The 17,500-nt window shown below is 34.8% G+C and overlaps 1 protein-coding gene across 3 annotated transcripts in view; it reads left to right on the forward strand.

Annotated features, from left to right (window-relative positions):
• Nucleotides 1-17,500, forward strand: part of LOC136827774 (synaptotagmin-15-like) — a 457,185-nt gene that overhangs the window by 294,151 nt on the left and 145,534 nt on the right. For all 3 annotated transcript variants that reach the window (XM_067087135.1, XM_067085600.1, XM_067086401.1), the window contains one exon: nucleotides 2,808-3,028. In XM_067087135.1, coding sequence (XP_066943236.1) covers nucleotides 2,808-3,028 — 221 coding nt within the window. The remainder of the gene's footprint in view (nucleotides 1-2,807; nucleotides 3,029-17,500) is intronic.

A 17,500-nucleotide genomic window follows, 5' to 3' on the forward strand; every position in this document is an offset into this window, starting at 1 on the left:
TATATATATATATATATATATATATATATATTTATATATATATATATATATATATATATATATATATATATATATATATATATATATATATATATATATATATATATATATATATATAAATAATATATATATATATATATATATATATATATATATATATATATATGTGTGTGTGTGTGTGTGTGTGTATACCTATATTGACTTTCCGTGGGCTTCCGGATCTTTCAATTAACTGATTCCTGGTATTCTCTTAATTGGTTTGATGGAAGCCCTATAGTTTTTTAAAGATTCGTCTACTCATTTATGTATTTTTTTCGCTTTTTATTCTACAATGCTTTCTGCAAATCCTCGTTCGATTCCATGAGACAACGATCCATAAAGAAAAATTTTGACATTTTAAAGGAACGTAAATTTACTTGAGATTGTATAGTTATCTATCTAACCCTTTGCCATCATTATCTTGTAAACACTGTTGGGACGTCCAAGTCCCTTGAAAATCTTGCGGTGTTACACAGCACTAACACGGCAATTATCCCTGGATGGTGAAGACTTAAACCACCTTAAACCTAATTTAATTATTATACTGGTTCGGTTATTACAGGACTAAGTGACCTTTCATCATATTGTTGTGTCTTGTCAGTCAAGGTAAGAGGGCAGAAAATGTATCCTTTGGCAAAATGAGAATGGGATTTATCCTAGGCGATGAAATAATTACATCCATACATATTTCATTCTTCCTTCAACCTCGTATTAGAGTGTATTTGATACACGATGCGAAAGTGTATCTGATACATGATGTTAAAGTGTGTCTGATACAAGTTACAGTGCATCTGATACATGACGTTAAAGTGTATTTGATACATTTTAAAGTGCATCTGATACATGACGTTAAAGTGTATTTGATACATGTTAAAGCGCATCTGATACATAATGTTAAAGTGTATTTGATACATGTTAAAGTGCATCTGATACATGATGTTAAAGTGTAAATATTTGATACATGTTAAAATGCATCAGATATATGATGTTGAAGTGTATCTGATACATGTTAAAGTGTATCTAGTATATGACATTAAAGTGTATCTGATACATGATGTTTAAGTGTATCTGATACATAATGTTAAAGTGTATTTGATATACGCAACAGTGCATCTGATACATGGTGTGAGTGACAATGAATAATTATTGTTCTCACACATATCTTGAACGGGGAAGGAATATGTAGACATGAGAGCTTGTAGTTCATTGTCAATCCTTCTGCAAGGAGACGCATAAATTTTACAATTTTTTCTTTCGTTTCAATCATTTCCTCATCATACCTTTAACTGACCTGTTACAAGCCTCTATTCCCCTTTAACCATTGCCTCAGAATCATTTCCGATGATTTTTAAATATCTTGTTTCGTCCTTAACAATCGTCTAATTTGGTGTTGGTCAGGAAGGCGAATTCGTAAACGTTGTACATTTAGGAATTTAAGGGTCTTATCTCAGATTTATTTTATGTTAATCAATCAAAGTTAAAATTCTTGCATGGCAATGAAAGGGTTTACTAATGTGTAACAATGGTGACAGTTATGGATCTTTCCTAGATAGTGACCCCCAAGGGTTATTGGGGATCGTTATCTAGGACTAATATTTCTTGGGGCTCATTATCTTTATGATATTTACGGTCTTTTGTTTATGTTTTGACGCTCATCCCCAACGGGCTTATGCTAAACACGCCTCAAAGGTGGATACATACCGGGTTAAAACCCTTGGGGGTCACTACCTAGGCAATATCCATTGCTATATATATCATTCAGTTTGTATAAGGCTGTCATAATCGCATAAATGACGAGGATATGAATGCCTGGTTTAAATTTAGTAAGGAAAACACGCACATGAGAATCAATCGTTATTAGTAACAATACTATTAGAATATCTCATTAGCTCTACTGTCTAGAAAAAATGCTCTCGCATTGTTCCTAAAAATATGATATTAGCTGAAAAATGTTATTAATAACTTCATACATTTCAATACCCAAAAATCTTTCAGGTATATCATGTAATTGTTGATGGACTAATCTAGTATTAAGTCCTTCCAATCTCTCTTAATGAGTCGATGATTAATTTCGCGACCGGGAGCTGAAAGTTACGTAGTAAACACACACACATTATATATATATATATATATATATATATATATATATATATATATATATATATATATATAGGCGTAGAAGAAGGCAGCATGAAACATAATTCATTTTATTCACACTGTGACGTTTCGAGACCAAATGTCTCATCATCCAGGCTAAAATTAAAGATAAAAAACTGATATACAATGCAGCATAACAAATTATTTTTATTTTTACACACACACAAACTTATATATATATATATATATATATATATATATATATATATATATATATATATATATATATATATATTTATATCTACATACTCAATATATATCTAGATGTGTGTGCGTGTGTTATATAAATATATACATACGTGCATGCTTAAAAATCACAGTAGATGCACGTGACTTCATAAGTTCAGTACCAAGCGCTTTCATGTGTTTTTATATATATATATATATATATATATATATATATATATATATATATATATATATATATATGTATGTATATGTATATATATGTATGTATATGTAAATATATATTTATGTATATGTATATATATATATATATATATATATATATATATATATATATATTATATATATATATATATATGAGTATAGAACGATGGTGAGTGTGCACACAAGATAAGGAAATGCATTCATGCATATTTTCTCCGCAGGTCCCGCGAAGTAACTTTCACAGTGCCTCCCACGGTGTCACCATTGTCCCCGCGTAGGGGCCTGGGCGAGTGTTCGCCCCTGTCGCCCCGTCGATTCGGATCTGAGGACACGACTCCCGTGGGAAGCCAGGCCGGCAGTGAGTATGGGGGGGACTCTCGCACCACCACCCCCTCCCCCGGACCCTTCAGGGGTTCCTTCACGGATATACCCAACATTTCTGGTGAGTGGGAAACTTTATTCTAATTTTTTTTATGGAGGATTTTATTGGAATAACATCTTTGTTGAAATGTTAGACTATTGATATAAATGAAATGACGATCTAGTTTGTCTTCGTGAGTTGTAAGTCTTGGACGTTGGACTGGGAAAGTGAAGTAATATTTTGTAAGTATTAGGACCAGATTCACGTTAATTATAATAAGCGTTATCCTTCTCCGAAGATGAATGTAACAAAGACAAACTAAACCTAATTGAGTAATAAATTTAAAATTCCCGAATAAACACAAATTAGATTAAGCCAGACATCATAACGTGTAAAACCAAAAAGCAGTCAGTAATTCGCTGGAATTTATATTCTTGCAATCAATAATTAACACGACAGAAAATTAAAATTCTTATGGGAAATATTGTGTATACAAGGGAGAGAGAGAGAGAGAGAGAGAGAGAGAGAGAGAGAGAGAGAGAGAGAGAGAGAGAGAGAGATTATATGGAAAATCTTGATCACATAACGGATATTCATACTTGATATGAAGAGCCCGTCTTCATATAACTTCCACATAGCTCACTACCAATATCATATAATTCAAAAACGTATAAGCTAAATAAAAAACAGTTTTGCTGTACTTCCATAGGGAATCTGGATGACCTTTCAAAGCGTCTCTCCATTTCTTATGCATTATTACCGACAACTTTGTAACGCAAAGTTCTTGTCGCAACTATACCACCAACAAAGATTAACCCAACACTATAGCCATTATCAAGAAAATACATGATTATGTTTTAACAATTTATATTTATATAAAAATCCCAATAAGTTTCTCTGATACTGAGAAGCAACAGTGAAAGATATCTTCCTTTTCATCAAGTAATGCGTGTTCGAGCTGACTCCGGCCTCGTAAGACTAGGAGGAGTTCGCTTTGATGTTTAAGGTCTTCACCTTAGGCTTAAGTCGAGCAGTGTATCGTGTATCTTGGCCAGAAGAGACTGTTAACCTGATCCAATTCCTGGGGAGAGACACGTGACTCTAAAAATAAATTAAAAACGGAGAAATACCGCTACAATTTACCGCCACCATTTTACAATAACACACCCCTAATACTACTCTCCTTGCGTTTTAATACATTTTTTATCTATTTGTTAATTTATTAATTTATTTTTCCTTTTTAATAAGCGAGATCTCTTTTTGCATTTCCCTTTACCCACTCTTACTTAAATTTCAAGTCAGTGGCCCCTGTGGGCTTGTTCCATTTGAATAGGGTTCATCTTCTGAATAATAATAATAATAATAATAATAATAATAATAATAATAATAATAATAATAATAATAATAATAATAATAATAATAATAATCATCATGTCATTGCAACTTGAAATGTTAAATTGGCTTTTAGTGTTCGATACCTTATTTCAAAGATAATCAGATTCAAATCTACGAAGAGTGTAAAATCCTAGAGTGGAGAAACTGTACACCAGTGCAGCCATAATCTGATGAAAGCAACGGGAATATCGCCGGCATAAATTCACACATTTTCTGTAGAATATATGGTCAGTGAGAAAGGAAAGGAGGATAAGATAATTATGAACGGTGAGAGCAACTGGTGGAAGTCTTTCATATATAAATGGTTCTATGTTCATGCTGATAACCGTAATGGGGTCTCCAAAACTGCAGTTTATAGGAGGTTACTCCACAAGCCATATCAGTACCATAAATAATACGTTCCGGTTCACTGGTCTTCGAAAACATCTTCCATAATAGATGAGGGGCTGTTATCTCGTGCTCAGACATCTAACTCTAAAGGTCAAAATGATTCTCTGCACTAGATGAGGTTGGCATTCTCTTATTACTAATAGTTTACCAAGATTAAACTAATAATTAAGATGAATCTTTTAATATTTCTAGGAGTAATGTATTCATTGATTTATTCGAAAAGGATTTTTTGCTATCCTAAAAAAGGAGTTTTTAAAATTTAAAGGGAAATTTTAAAATTTCACAACGTTACTTACTCTGTTCAAACGTTACTTATTTCATATCTCTGAATTATCGTCGAATTTTTGTGAACTCTTCCTTGAGCTGTTTTCGACCTTCTCTGAAAATTGATTGAGAATCCGTCCTGAGCACTTTCTTGCAGAGGAGGTACACCATAACGGAGCCAATTGTAATGAATCCGGCCCTTGGAGTTGGACCGACGCTCTTTTGAAAATTTGATGTGAATCGTCTACGCTTCTGTGTTCTCTCTCCCTCTAAAGCTGCCGGGGTTTAGATTAATCATTACCTCAACTAGAAGAGATAATTTTAGACGTTTGAGCAATTCCCGCGGCCGGCTGATGAAGAGTTAGAGGAATTTATTTCTGGTGATAGAAATTCACTTCTCGCTATAATGTGGTTCGGATTCCACAATGAGCTGTAGGTCCCGTTGCTAAGTAACCAACTGGTTCTTAGCCACGTAAAATAAGTCTAATCCTTCGGGCCAGCCCTAGGAGAGCTGTTAATCAGCTCAGTGGTCTGGTAAAACTAAGGTATACTTAGACGTTTGAGGATTCCATCAGGCAGAGGAGATAAACAATGGAATATTCAAAGTCAGAGCAAAGTAAGCTCTCATTTCTGTCCTATATAGAGACAAAGCTTAGGAATTATATAAAATTCATATTCATTTCATGGAATTAGGGACGCGTTAAGCCATAGGAAATTTGATAGTGATACGGCGTATTAAAAATATATGTTTATTTTCTCAAGAAAATCCGTTCAACTTATAACAAAATTTCTGGTGCGTACAAAGTAGAACTTTACCGGTATCTTAGTCAGAAGTTCCTGCCGTTGAGCGCGTCTATAAACAAGTAAAAAATGCCCCGAAGTTTCTTCAGCGCAATCGAGTTTTCTGTACAGCGCATAATCAAGGCCACCAAAAATAGATCTATCTTCCGGTGGTCTCGGTATAATGCTGTATGAGCCGCAGCCCATGAATCTTTAACCACTGCCCGGTTGTGGCCTGTCCTACATCGTTGCCAGACGCACGATTATGGCTAACTTTAACCCTAAATAAAATAAAACCTACTGAGGCTAGAGGACTGCAATTTGGTATATATGATGATTGGAGGGTGGATGATCAACATACAATTTGCGGCCCTCTAGCCTCAGTAGGTTTTAAGATCTGAGGCGGGCAGAAAAACTGCGGACAGAAAAAAATGCGGACGAACAGACAAAGCCGGCACAATAGTTTTCTTTTCAGAAAACAAAAGGCATCTGATGGTAAACCCCAAGTGACACCATATTAGGAGGATATAACATAGTTCGCTGTGAAATTAAATTCGATCGTAGGACATATCTAAAACTACAGTATATCGATTGTAGTGTACGTTTAAACTCAAACTTCACTGGGTCAGTGGTACCAGCTACTAGATACTGATAATGTTTGCAGAACACACGAAATATAAATATCGAGACACAGGGACACGGACTACAGGTACACTACACACACACACACACACACACACACACACACACACACACACACACATATATATATATATATATATATATATATATATATATATATATACCTATACATATATTTGTATATGTATTCACACATATGTATATATGTATATACATATATATATATATATATATATATATATATATAAATTTTATATATATATATATATATATATATATATATATATATATATATATATATACAGTATATATATATATATATATATATATATATATATATATATATATATATATATATATATATATATATATATAAGTAGATGTGATTTAGCATAATCGGCTCCACCTGCCGATATCGCAATCCAGATCGCCTCCAGTGACCCCACCCCACCTATTTCCAAACCCTCTCCGATGTTAAACTCTACAGGCAATGCACGTCCTTTGTGTGTGTATGTTTGTGTGTTCCAAGTTATCGGTAATACGCTTAACCTCTAGTACTTGTTTCATCACTGTTAGGGGAAAGGGGAAACCTGAATGCTTCCTACCATGTTTTATTTATTAAACTATATCATTCAAGTTTCAGATGAAAATTACAATAAAGCGGGAATAAGTTTTTGTACAAGATCATATGCATGCTTAAGCATAACATGAATAGGTCGTATCTGTGCTTAAGAGTAACACGAATAGGTCATATCCATGTTTAAGCATAACACGAATAGGTCATATCTATGGTCAAGCATAACACGAATACACTTTAGCATACTAGCTATGAAGAAAATGGGATTTTGGAAGGTCCCCACAACTAGCTTCATCCTGGAAATGAACATTGTCCAATGATTAATGGATTCCACGAGGACTGTCTTTTTGATGATTTTTATTTTTCTGTAAAATAAAACTATTGTGCCGGCTTTGTCTGTCCGTCCGCACTTTATTCTGTCCGCACTTTTTTTCTATCTGTACTGTTTCTGTCCGCTCTCAGATCTTAAAAATTACGGAGGCTAGGGAGCTGCAAAGTGCTATGTTGATCAGCCACTCTCCAGTCATCAAACATACCAAATTTCAAGCCTCTAGCCTCACTATTTTTTTATTTTATTTACGGCTAAGTTAGCCATAATCGTGCTTCTGCAACGATATAAGATAGGCCACCACCGGGCCGTGATTAAAGTTTCATGGGCCGAGGCTCATAAAGCATTATAACGCGACCACCGAAAGATAGATCTCTTTTCGGTGGCCATGATTATGCGCTGTAGCGGCCGAGCAGAAAACTTGATTGTGCTGAAGAAACTTCGGCGTATTTTTTTACTTTTTTTTTTCTACGTGAGCTGAGACCGAAAAAGGAGTATATAACATGTAAGATTTAGGTACGCACATCCTTTTACAATGAGTAATTATTATGCAATAAATAATGATAATAATAAGGAATATTGCTTCCTACCTTCCAACAGAAGTAGACGAACACAAAATTCGCATAGACGAATGTGGGAAAAAAAGTTAAGTATACCTTAGTTTAACCAGACCACTGAGCTGATTAACAGCTCTCCTAGGGCTGGCCCGAAGGATTATATTTATTTTACGTGGCTAAGAACCAATTGGTTACCTAGCAACGGGACCTACAGCTTATTGTGGAATCTGAACCACATTATAGCGAGAGATGAATTTCTATCACCAGAAATATATTCCTCTTATTCTTCATTGGCCGGTCGGAGATTCGAACGCGGGGCCAGCAGAGTGCTAGCTGAGAACAGAACCCAACCCCCAATGAGGTACTATCCTATTCATCATAATGTATAGGTTATTATCCTTCAGCTAATACCGACTGAACTTTCTCTTCAGTCATTATATACGTGGAAAAAGCAAGGTCGTTTTTGTCCTTCGTGATCAGACATGACTTTTCGTAAATTGTAAACATTGTCTGTGCGTAAGTGAGTTCTTCCTTTGAGTAGTGCTCCATTGTATCTACTTTAACACTATTGTCATCGCTTGTATTTTTCATATACTATTACTGTTTATATGTATGTATGTATGTATGTATGTATGTATGTATGTATGTATGTATATATATATATATATATATATATATATATATATATATATACATATATATACAGTATATACATATATATATACATATATATATATATATATATATATATATATATATATATATATATATATATATATATATATATATATATATTGTATATAATCATACACACATCTGTGTGTCTATGTGCGTGTGTGCTTGTGACCATGTAACCCATTGCATGACAAGACAGTCATAACTATGATATGGTAGCTGCACTTTAACGCCTCACTAATAGCAAATCAGCCATTAACGCCAGCAGATGAGCTCTCCTCTCTGAAGGAAAGGAAAGTCTCTTATTGAATAATAGCTAATGCTCACCTTAAACCTGGCCTCTAATTCCTTTGTAATTGGAGAACGGCCACGCGCGAGGTATTTTTTTTTTGGCGTACAGCGTCAGCAAAGCATGTTGCGCTTTCTCTAATTAAGGAAATACAATTCCCCTTCAGCAATAATTCTCGGAGGGGATAGTGTCCTTCCTACGAAGGGATTTTATGGGATAAAAACAGTAAAGGAACTGACGTCATCTTGAAGGATAAAGAGATGTTATAAACAAGCTTTTTCTCTAGAATTAAAGCGTAACATAACTACAATATGTAATTGTGATATTGAAAATTAATCTCTCTCTCTCTCTCTCTCTCTCTCTCTCTCTCTCTCTCTCTCTCTCTCTCTCTCTCTCTCTCTCTCTCACAAGCTTTTTCTCTAGAATTAAAGCGTTATATAGCTACAATATGTAATTTTGATACTGAAAATCTCTCTCTCTCTCTCTCTCTCTCTCTCTCTCTCTCTCTCTCTCTCTCTCTCTCTCTCTCCAGTTTCAACTTTTATCTTCTGGATACACTTCTTTTTTTGAACGCTCAATACTTTGTTGTTTTTGTCCGGTCTTCTTACTGAGAATTCATGTAAATAAAATAGCTTACACACTGTGTAAGCTATTTTATTTAAATGAATTCTCAGTAAGTATTTATTTTCATATGAAATGCCGATGGCTTACCAGCGTACTGGACAGATTTCCGAGTTTATTACTCCAAAAAGTTATTCATAATGGTAAAAGGCAGATGATTCTTGCCTGCTTAAGGGTCTGTGAAATACTAATGTTTTTAGTGAATAATTGTTTAAATGCCCAAGATTCTCATGAAGTAACTATGCGCAGTAACTATGTTTATCTCGAATCCAGGCAAAAAAGTCACACAAAAAATTCACAGGAAAAAAGTCACGTCAATCTTTCCTAGATAGTGACCCCAAAGGGTCACCTTTGCGGCGTGATTAGCACAAGCCCGTTGAGGATGACCGTAAAATCATAAACAAAAGACTGTAAATATCATAAAGATAATGACCCCAAGAAATATTTCTGAATTTTTCCCTGTGACTTTATTACCGGCCACCATAAATTAATGTGACTTATTTCCTAGCCAAAGTTGTGACTTTTTTCTGTGACTTTTATTCCCGTGGCTTTATTACCAGCGTCCGTTTATATCCTGTCTCGTTGCGTTCAGGATTTTGGGTGCATGATTTGGTCAAGAGAGATATGGAATCCTTGGGGTTAGACTCACCAGCATCTAACATCCCAGTAAGTGACAGGAATAAGGCGTCGGGTTGCTTCTTAGTGAAACCAGGTTCCAGTAATCTTTATGTACTGCCCATATGATTGCAACGGTGGTTCTTGACGATTATATTTTGTACGACAGACGTTTCAATTAAAAATCTTTTGCATCATTATTGTGTAAGAAGGTTTCAATACGTACCCAATACTTGAGGTCAAGTTTTTTGGCTCCATGCTAGGAAATACAAAAGAATTTTGATCGTTTATTAGAGCCTTATGAGCAAAAGCATGTTGAAATAGATTTTCTTAGTCCCCTACCTTATGTATACATGAAACAACCAGTAAACCTACAGGATGGTTGTTACTATTGACAGATATAACGAATTACTGATTAACGAACCAAAAGCAAACGCCAGTATCGGTGATGTGTCAATAATACGTGTAACGAGCCCACTGGAATAAAATAAGTATCGTATCTGTTGTTGACATTTCCTGTGTAAGCGGAAAGTTCGTTAGGTGTAGGATAACTGTTGTCTTATCTTAACTCTAATAGATGAAATTTAATTTCTATATATTCATCTATTAGATTGAATTATGTATTTTGCAAATGCAGTCTTCTAGGACGAAAGGGAATTGTTCATTTTTGTATTTCCTACAGATATGCCCCTTCGAGTAATAAATAACAGATTGTTCTTTGTTTTCAGATAGAGATGAGCCATTGACGAAAAAGCATGATATATATTTTGATATTATCCTCACTATAAGCAAAGGCTTTAATTTGACTGCTCCCATCCAAAAATAACCAAGCTTTTTGATAGGACGACTTTTCAATTCACAAATAAAATACGCCTTTTTACATTGCCATTTTTTACTTTGAGCTAATCTGTGCCTTTTAAAAAAAAGTAAAAATTAACAGTCAGAATAAAAAATAACGTTCATCACATTTCTGAAAAGAGTAAGAAGAAAAAAGAATTCTTTTAACTTTACTTGTAATGAAGGGAACTGGAAGAGAATTGGACACAGAGGAAAAGATTGCGTTTGGCTGTCGGAAATTTACAAGAAAATTCTTGAATTTTAGAACTGGAATAAATAACACAAAACTTGACGAGTGGCTGCCACATGATAAGATTTTGATAGCAATGATAAACAGGTTTTATGTGAGAGAAAACCTTCTGGGTGAGGGGATTCGTATAAAGATGATTTTTTTCTTAAAGTTTAATCTTCCATTTGCCAGGATACTATTTTCATCTGTGAAGTTTTAACAAATTTTCATAATTTCTTTTCACTTATTTTCCAAGTAACTTTTGCTCAAGTAAATTTACTGCACGTACAATTATTCTGATCGTTTCATTAATTTTAACGAAAAATTCATAAAGATTTTTATAACACTTTAGCCAGAGTGCCTAAAAGCTTCATTCTCAGTGGACACGCTTTTATAATTATCTTTCTCGAGTGAGTTACGCTTTCGTTTATTTGTCTTTTTGATACTTTACTTGTAACAAGTCATTAGAATCTGGAAAGGCTGGGGATGTAACTTTATGGAAAAGGGACCTTTTGGGAAGTGGACTGTTCAGCCTTGTTAGACAGAATAGCGTTGGAAAATGAACTCGTCTTATTTACCTATATTCCAAGCGACCGGGAGTCATATGAACCGAATGTTTTTAAACATCATTCTCAGCAATGTATGGTTGACTACATACAGTGACGACGACATCACACGCCTGATAGCGGTGATTTGTGGTGTGTAACATGCATCACTAGGTTCTTGTACGTATTATAGTCATTCATGCTTGAAATAATCATCACACTTGACATGATAATTAATCTGAACTATCGAGCACATAGCTGAGTTGCTATCCGTCGTTAAGGGAGGTTTAGTATCGAATCATTGCTTGTCTTTGACGATTTTCAGCTTCAGGTCTATACACTGCGATGTTTGATATCCAGTTATATGTTCAAATTTACATTGATTGTTTAATAAAGCGCCTTATATACTAGTAGTTATCAAACGGCATCTTTTACTCACGGCAGCAATGCATAGCTGTTTATTTAATGTTAGGAGGTGAACTTGAGATTTGTTGCCTAACGCTCCCAAGCAAACATGTATCTTTATCGTATGATGTGGGAGATAGGTAAATCGCTTACGTTTGCTACAAAGAGAATTTCAAAGAGCTTCTGCATCTTTTACGTAGCTAGGGGCTAACACCGTAATTGGGAGTGAGTTAAAAGCCATTAAGTTAAAAGCCATGAAATCAGTTTGAAATTCATCTTTCTTTTATCCAAGACATAACACAAGCATAGATTTATTTTTACATGCAAAAGAATGAATAAAAATAAAGAAATCTCACTCATCTGGGTATTTTTGTTTTTGAAAACACTAATAAAAGAATAAAGAGTGCATGTTTACAATTACACGATTATTTCCTTTAAACAACCGGATGAAGGAGCGGGATTGAGAGCCTGTATTTTAAGCATGTTTGTATGTGTATTTGACATGTTTTTTTTTTTCCGGATATGTATAAATAAGCATAAAATGTTCCGAACCGACGTGGTTATGCGCAGTCATTGCTTCACTTTTTTTTTAATTATTATTTTTACATATGCCTGTAGGTGTAAAGTTTTGCAAGTTGCATAGAAATGTGAGGTATTCTATCTGTTTTGCAAAATTATTAATCACATGGCGATTCCCGTTGCAGATTATTTAATAAAAGAATCAACTTCTGTCAAGATATTCAGCTGAAAAATGATCTTGAAAATGAAAACAGCAAGCTAGCATCAGGGAATTCGCGAAATCACCAGTTCACTTAGGGACATTTGATCCTCGAGGGGCTAGTACTAAGCACGGCGAAACAGTGATTCACCTACACCGTTTCGCCGTGTTTAGTACTAGCCCCTCGGGGATCAAATGTCCCTGAGTGAACTGGTGATTTCGCGAATTCCCTAAAAAAATTTAGGGATTTCGTGAAATCCCTGATTTCACAATCTCACTGTAACATATATTTCATATTTTCAAGGGAAATAATTTGAAAAGCTCTCTTTCGTGTTATGCCCTAGGTCCGATGTGCTCTCTCTCTCTCTCTCTCTCTCTCTCTCTCTCTCTCTCTCTCTCTCTCTCTCTGTGTGTGTGAGGTGGAAAATAATTCCTTATCCTTTTTTATGCTTTGGACTTCAATCACACTTCCTGAGTAGTGAAGAGAAAAATGAATATTAAGGTATCAGGCTTTTATCTTCATTTCCTCTCTCCATTTCTCCACCGCGTAAAAAAACTGGCAAACATTCGTTCCTTGATTGCCTTTTGCTGAAATGCATCACTAATACAAAGAGAGAGAGAGAGAGAGAGAGATGATAAGTTCAAAAGATTTGATGCATATATAATTACATACTGTTACATTTCAATGATTATTATGGAAACTAAGCTACTGATTTCGTATAACATCAATAATGATAATAATAATAATAATAATAATAATAATAATAATAATAATAATAATAATAATAATAATAATAATAATAATAATAATAATAATAATAATAAATTCTTTCCTTTGCTAATATTATACAGATGAAAAGTTGCGAAAATCTCAGATTGCCCAAAAATGTTTGATTAAAGGTTTACACACACTCTCTCTCTCTTTATTTATCTATCTATCTATCTATCTATCTATCTATCTATCTATCTATCTATCTATCTCTCCTACCCAGTGTTAATTGCAACATATAGGAACACCTGGAAAAAAGTAGTGGAGTTCCGAGGGAGCCTTTTGTTTTTCATTAATCTAAGTGTTTGAAATAATATTGCTCATGCAATAACAGAAGAGTTCCCTTCAGGACTACGCTTTGATGTGAAAGGGTGCCAGTGATAGACAAGGAACATCAGTCAGGGGTTCGGCGTAAATGTAGTTGCCTCATTCATCTGATGCGCCTTTCAAGCCTTTTATTGTGTATTTGTGTAGTTCCCTTATCGATTTAAGGAGATAAAGAAAAAATGAAAGACTTTGTAAGGAGGGATTTAAAAAGCGTTGCTGTTTTTTCCTCTTGATATTCAGTTCATGACCAATGTACAAAAACTGACTTTCTGCTCGAAAGCCTACTTTCAGATTTAGTTATAGCTGTATTCCGCTTTGATACGAAACGCTGCAGCATTGAAATACAACCAGAATGTAAATTGACTGAGGAGAGAACTCCCGTCTAAGGTAAACTAAGAACTGAATAACCATTATAAATAAAATAATAAATGAAGGGAGGTTTATACGATATCTACTTTATGTCAAATGATCTTCATATTCGAAGAGAGCTAACGCAGTTCTTTTAAATGAATAATAGAGTAGCTTTAAAAAATGCTCACAATAGCAAGAGTCTTGAAATGGAGAAACAGTTCCACAGTTACGTATATGTACATATATTTTAAGATAAATCTGTACAGAAAGCTTTTGGAAAACTATTCACTTGAAAAGGGGAATCGAACAGTTTCCCGAAGGCTTCTGTACAGATTTATCTTTAAATATATGTACATGACTGGATTTATTTCTGCAATAGAGTAACTGATAATTATTAATAGCGACAATAACATCCGCAATAGCCAATGTTTTACATAGAAAATGAGTATATTTCATAAAAAGTTGTAGAGCTAAATCATATCATTATAGAAAAATTACCATAAGTTCTTTCAGCAAACTTATTTTGAAAAAATGTTAAAAAACAAAATCTCGTTACAATCACATTCTTGCATATTTGCTAACGCGTGGGCAGCGCTGATAATGACGTTAGATATAATTTATTCACAAAACCTGAGCTGAGACCAAATGAGGCTTAGGTGAACATTTGTCCTAACTTATCGAACTTCCGTATCAAAAGTTTCAGATATGTAGAAGCTTCCAAGTGACCACTTTGTAATGATGAGTCATCCATGGAATACCTAGGATAAAAAGATTAATCTATGATGAAAAGTGCTCTATGAGGTAAGAGAAAGAATTAAAGATATATAGGAATTAGTAAACAGTATCATGTTTAAGGATAGAGAAGCAGAAATCTACTTTTTCATTATATTCGTCCTGATTTCCAAAGAATCATTCTATTGTATTCGGTGGTACATAACAAATAAAAATGCTATATGTAATATCAGTATTTTCAATGTTACTCACCAGTGAATGATATCGTTCATACAAGCACTTACTTCTTAAAAGCCATGCTATGATGCGCACATAAGTAAAATATGCGCCGAAGTTTTTTCGGCGCAATCGAGTTTTCTCTACAGCCGCTACAGCGTATAATCAAGGCCACAAAAAAATAGATCTATCTTTTGGTGGTCTCGGTATAATGCTGTATGAACAGCGGTCCATGAAACTTTAACCCAGGCCAGGTGATGGCCTGTCCTATATCGTTGCCAGAGGCACGATTAAGGCTAACTTAACCTTAAATAAAATAAAATTTACTGAGGCTAGAGAGCTGCAATTTGGTATGCTTGATGATTGGAGGGTGGATGATGAACATACCAATTTGCATCCCTCTGGCCTCAGCAGTTTTTAAGATCTGAGGGCGGACAAAAAAGTGTGGAGAGACAAACAAAGCCGGCACAATAGTTTTCTTTTACAGAAAACCAAAAACTAGCCTGTGATTATCTCTTTGAGCTTTTATACTTGTAAAGCACTTCTTGATGAGTGCGGCGTTTTATATCTGCTCAGCCATTAAAATACTGCTTGGAAACCCATTTAATAAAACTAGTTGGGTTCAGAAGAAAGCACCCGTGATGTGTTTGTGGAAAATAATACGACATCCCCTTCTGGATCTTCTTCTAGATTTCTAGAATATCTAGTCTCTGGATTATTTGCCATATTTTAATTTCATTTGAAAGAGAAGTAAATTTAGTGTGAAATGTTAAAGAAAGGTAATTGTTAGAGAGGAAAGTCAACTGCAAAATTTTATCTTCAAAGGCCCTATGAATTATTTTTGCATCATGGATAAGGAACAGTAATTGCGTGGAGTAGAAGTCAGTTATCCAAATTTTCCACTAACACGCGGTAGAATATTCCGTCTTTTAAGACGTAATAATTTCTCCCCAATACAGAAGGGGGTTTCATGACAATATAATTATTCAGCAAATTACAGCCACATAAGGTTCATATATGCTACCACTTTATTTTCCAACCTACACTACTCACTCCTAAAAGCTTAAATATGTTGTGTACATTACATGACCACTAGTCTTCTGCACAGTGAACCTAGAGTTGATCTGAGAACAGTTTCCTTGAAGCAAGCGAAGGAATCCTTTGAAAAGTGAGCCTTTACGACCTACACGCACTTTACCAAGAACCTCGCGGGAGCTTTAGTGTGTCGTCTGCTCTTATGGACATCACATTTACGAACTTTTTTTTTTATGATTATTATTAGAGGATCCTTAAGGGACACGGGCGTAAGGCATTCGTGTTGTACTGAATTTTTTTAATGTACTTGCCACTTCTGGAAAAGGCTAGTGTACTGGTACATACTTTTCTGAGGTAATACTCTTCACAAAAAACGCAAGTGTTATGTTGTACCATATTAAGCCTTCTATAGTTGCAGCGTGTCTGGTATGAAAATGTTTTATTGGTAAATGCAAGGATGTTTTGAAAACTGAAATGAACACTCAGTTGGAATCTTCGGGCGTAGCAATAAGCATGACCAGATGAGTGTACACTAAAAAAAGTTAACGATTTCAGTGATGATTCCCATTCCATTCAAGCACTTCAAAAGGCACAACAAGGATCTAATGGGATTTTTTAACAAAAGATAGACCAATATGTTTTCACCTTATGCAACATATTAAGGAGAAAAAGCTTGAGCATTGCGGCTGACACGTCATCTTGAGCAGGTTTATTATCATATATCTAGCCAAGATGAATAAGCATTCAGGAAAATAGTAAACTATAATTCAAAACGACCAAGGTAAAAATACAAACCTAAACCAGGTTCCAGGATCTATATTTCTGTCATCGTTGCGGAAAAGAAAGTTGGACCTGAAGAAGTTATTTTCCCTCAGTACGGCGAAGCAGACGCGCAAGATTTCGGATACAGATTCGACCGTTTTTCGAGCCGCCATAAGGTCGGGAACTGCATGTCGGTCACGTTCGTGGGAGAAGGCTTAGGCGGGATTTGTTATGTGAGCAAACGTAAAATTCATTTCACCTTTACTCCGTTACTTCACATCTGCCCAACCACACCGATTCTTCGATATCGTTGCCAGGGCTGTACGTTTTAGTTGAAAAAAATAATGTGCTATAAAAAGAGTTCATTTGACAATTTGATCCCCTTGCTACTGGTATCACAGGGAAACTGACTCTGTTTGACTCTACGAAAATCATTCGAACGCTACCTTTGTTTTCATCAACCATCCCTTACTCATGTAAAGGTGGAAATGAGA

Source organism: Macrobrachium rosenbergii, chromosome 1 (assembly GCF_040412425.1).
Source record: "Macrobrachium rosenbergii isolate ZJJX-2024 chromosome 1, ASM4041242v1, whole genome shotgun sequence".
Taxonomy (NCBI): domain Eukaryota; kingdom Metazoa; phylum Arthropoda; class Malacostraca; order Decapoda; family Palaemonidae; genus Macrobrachium; species Macrobrachium rosenbergii.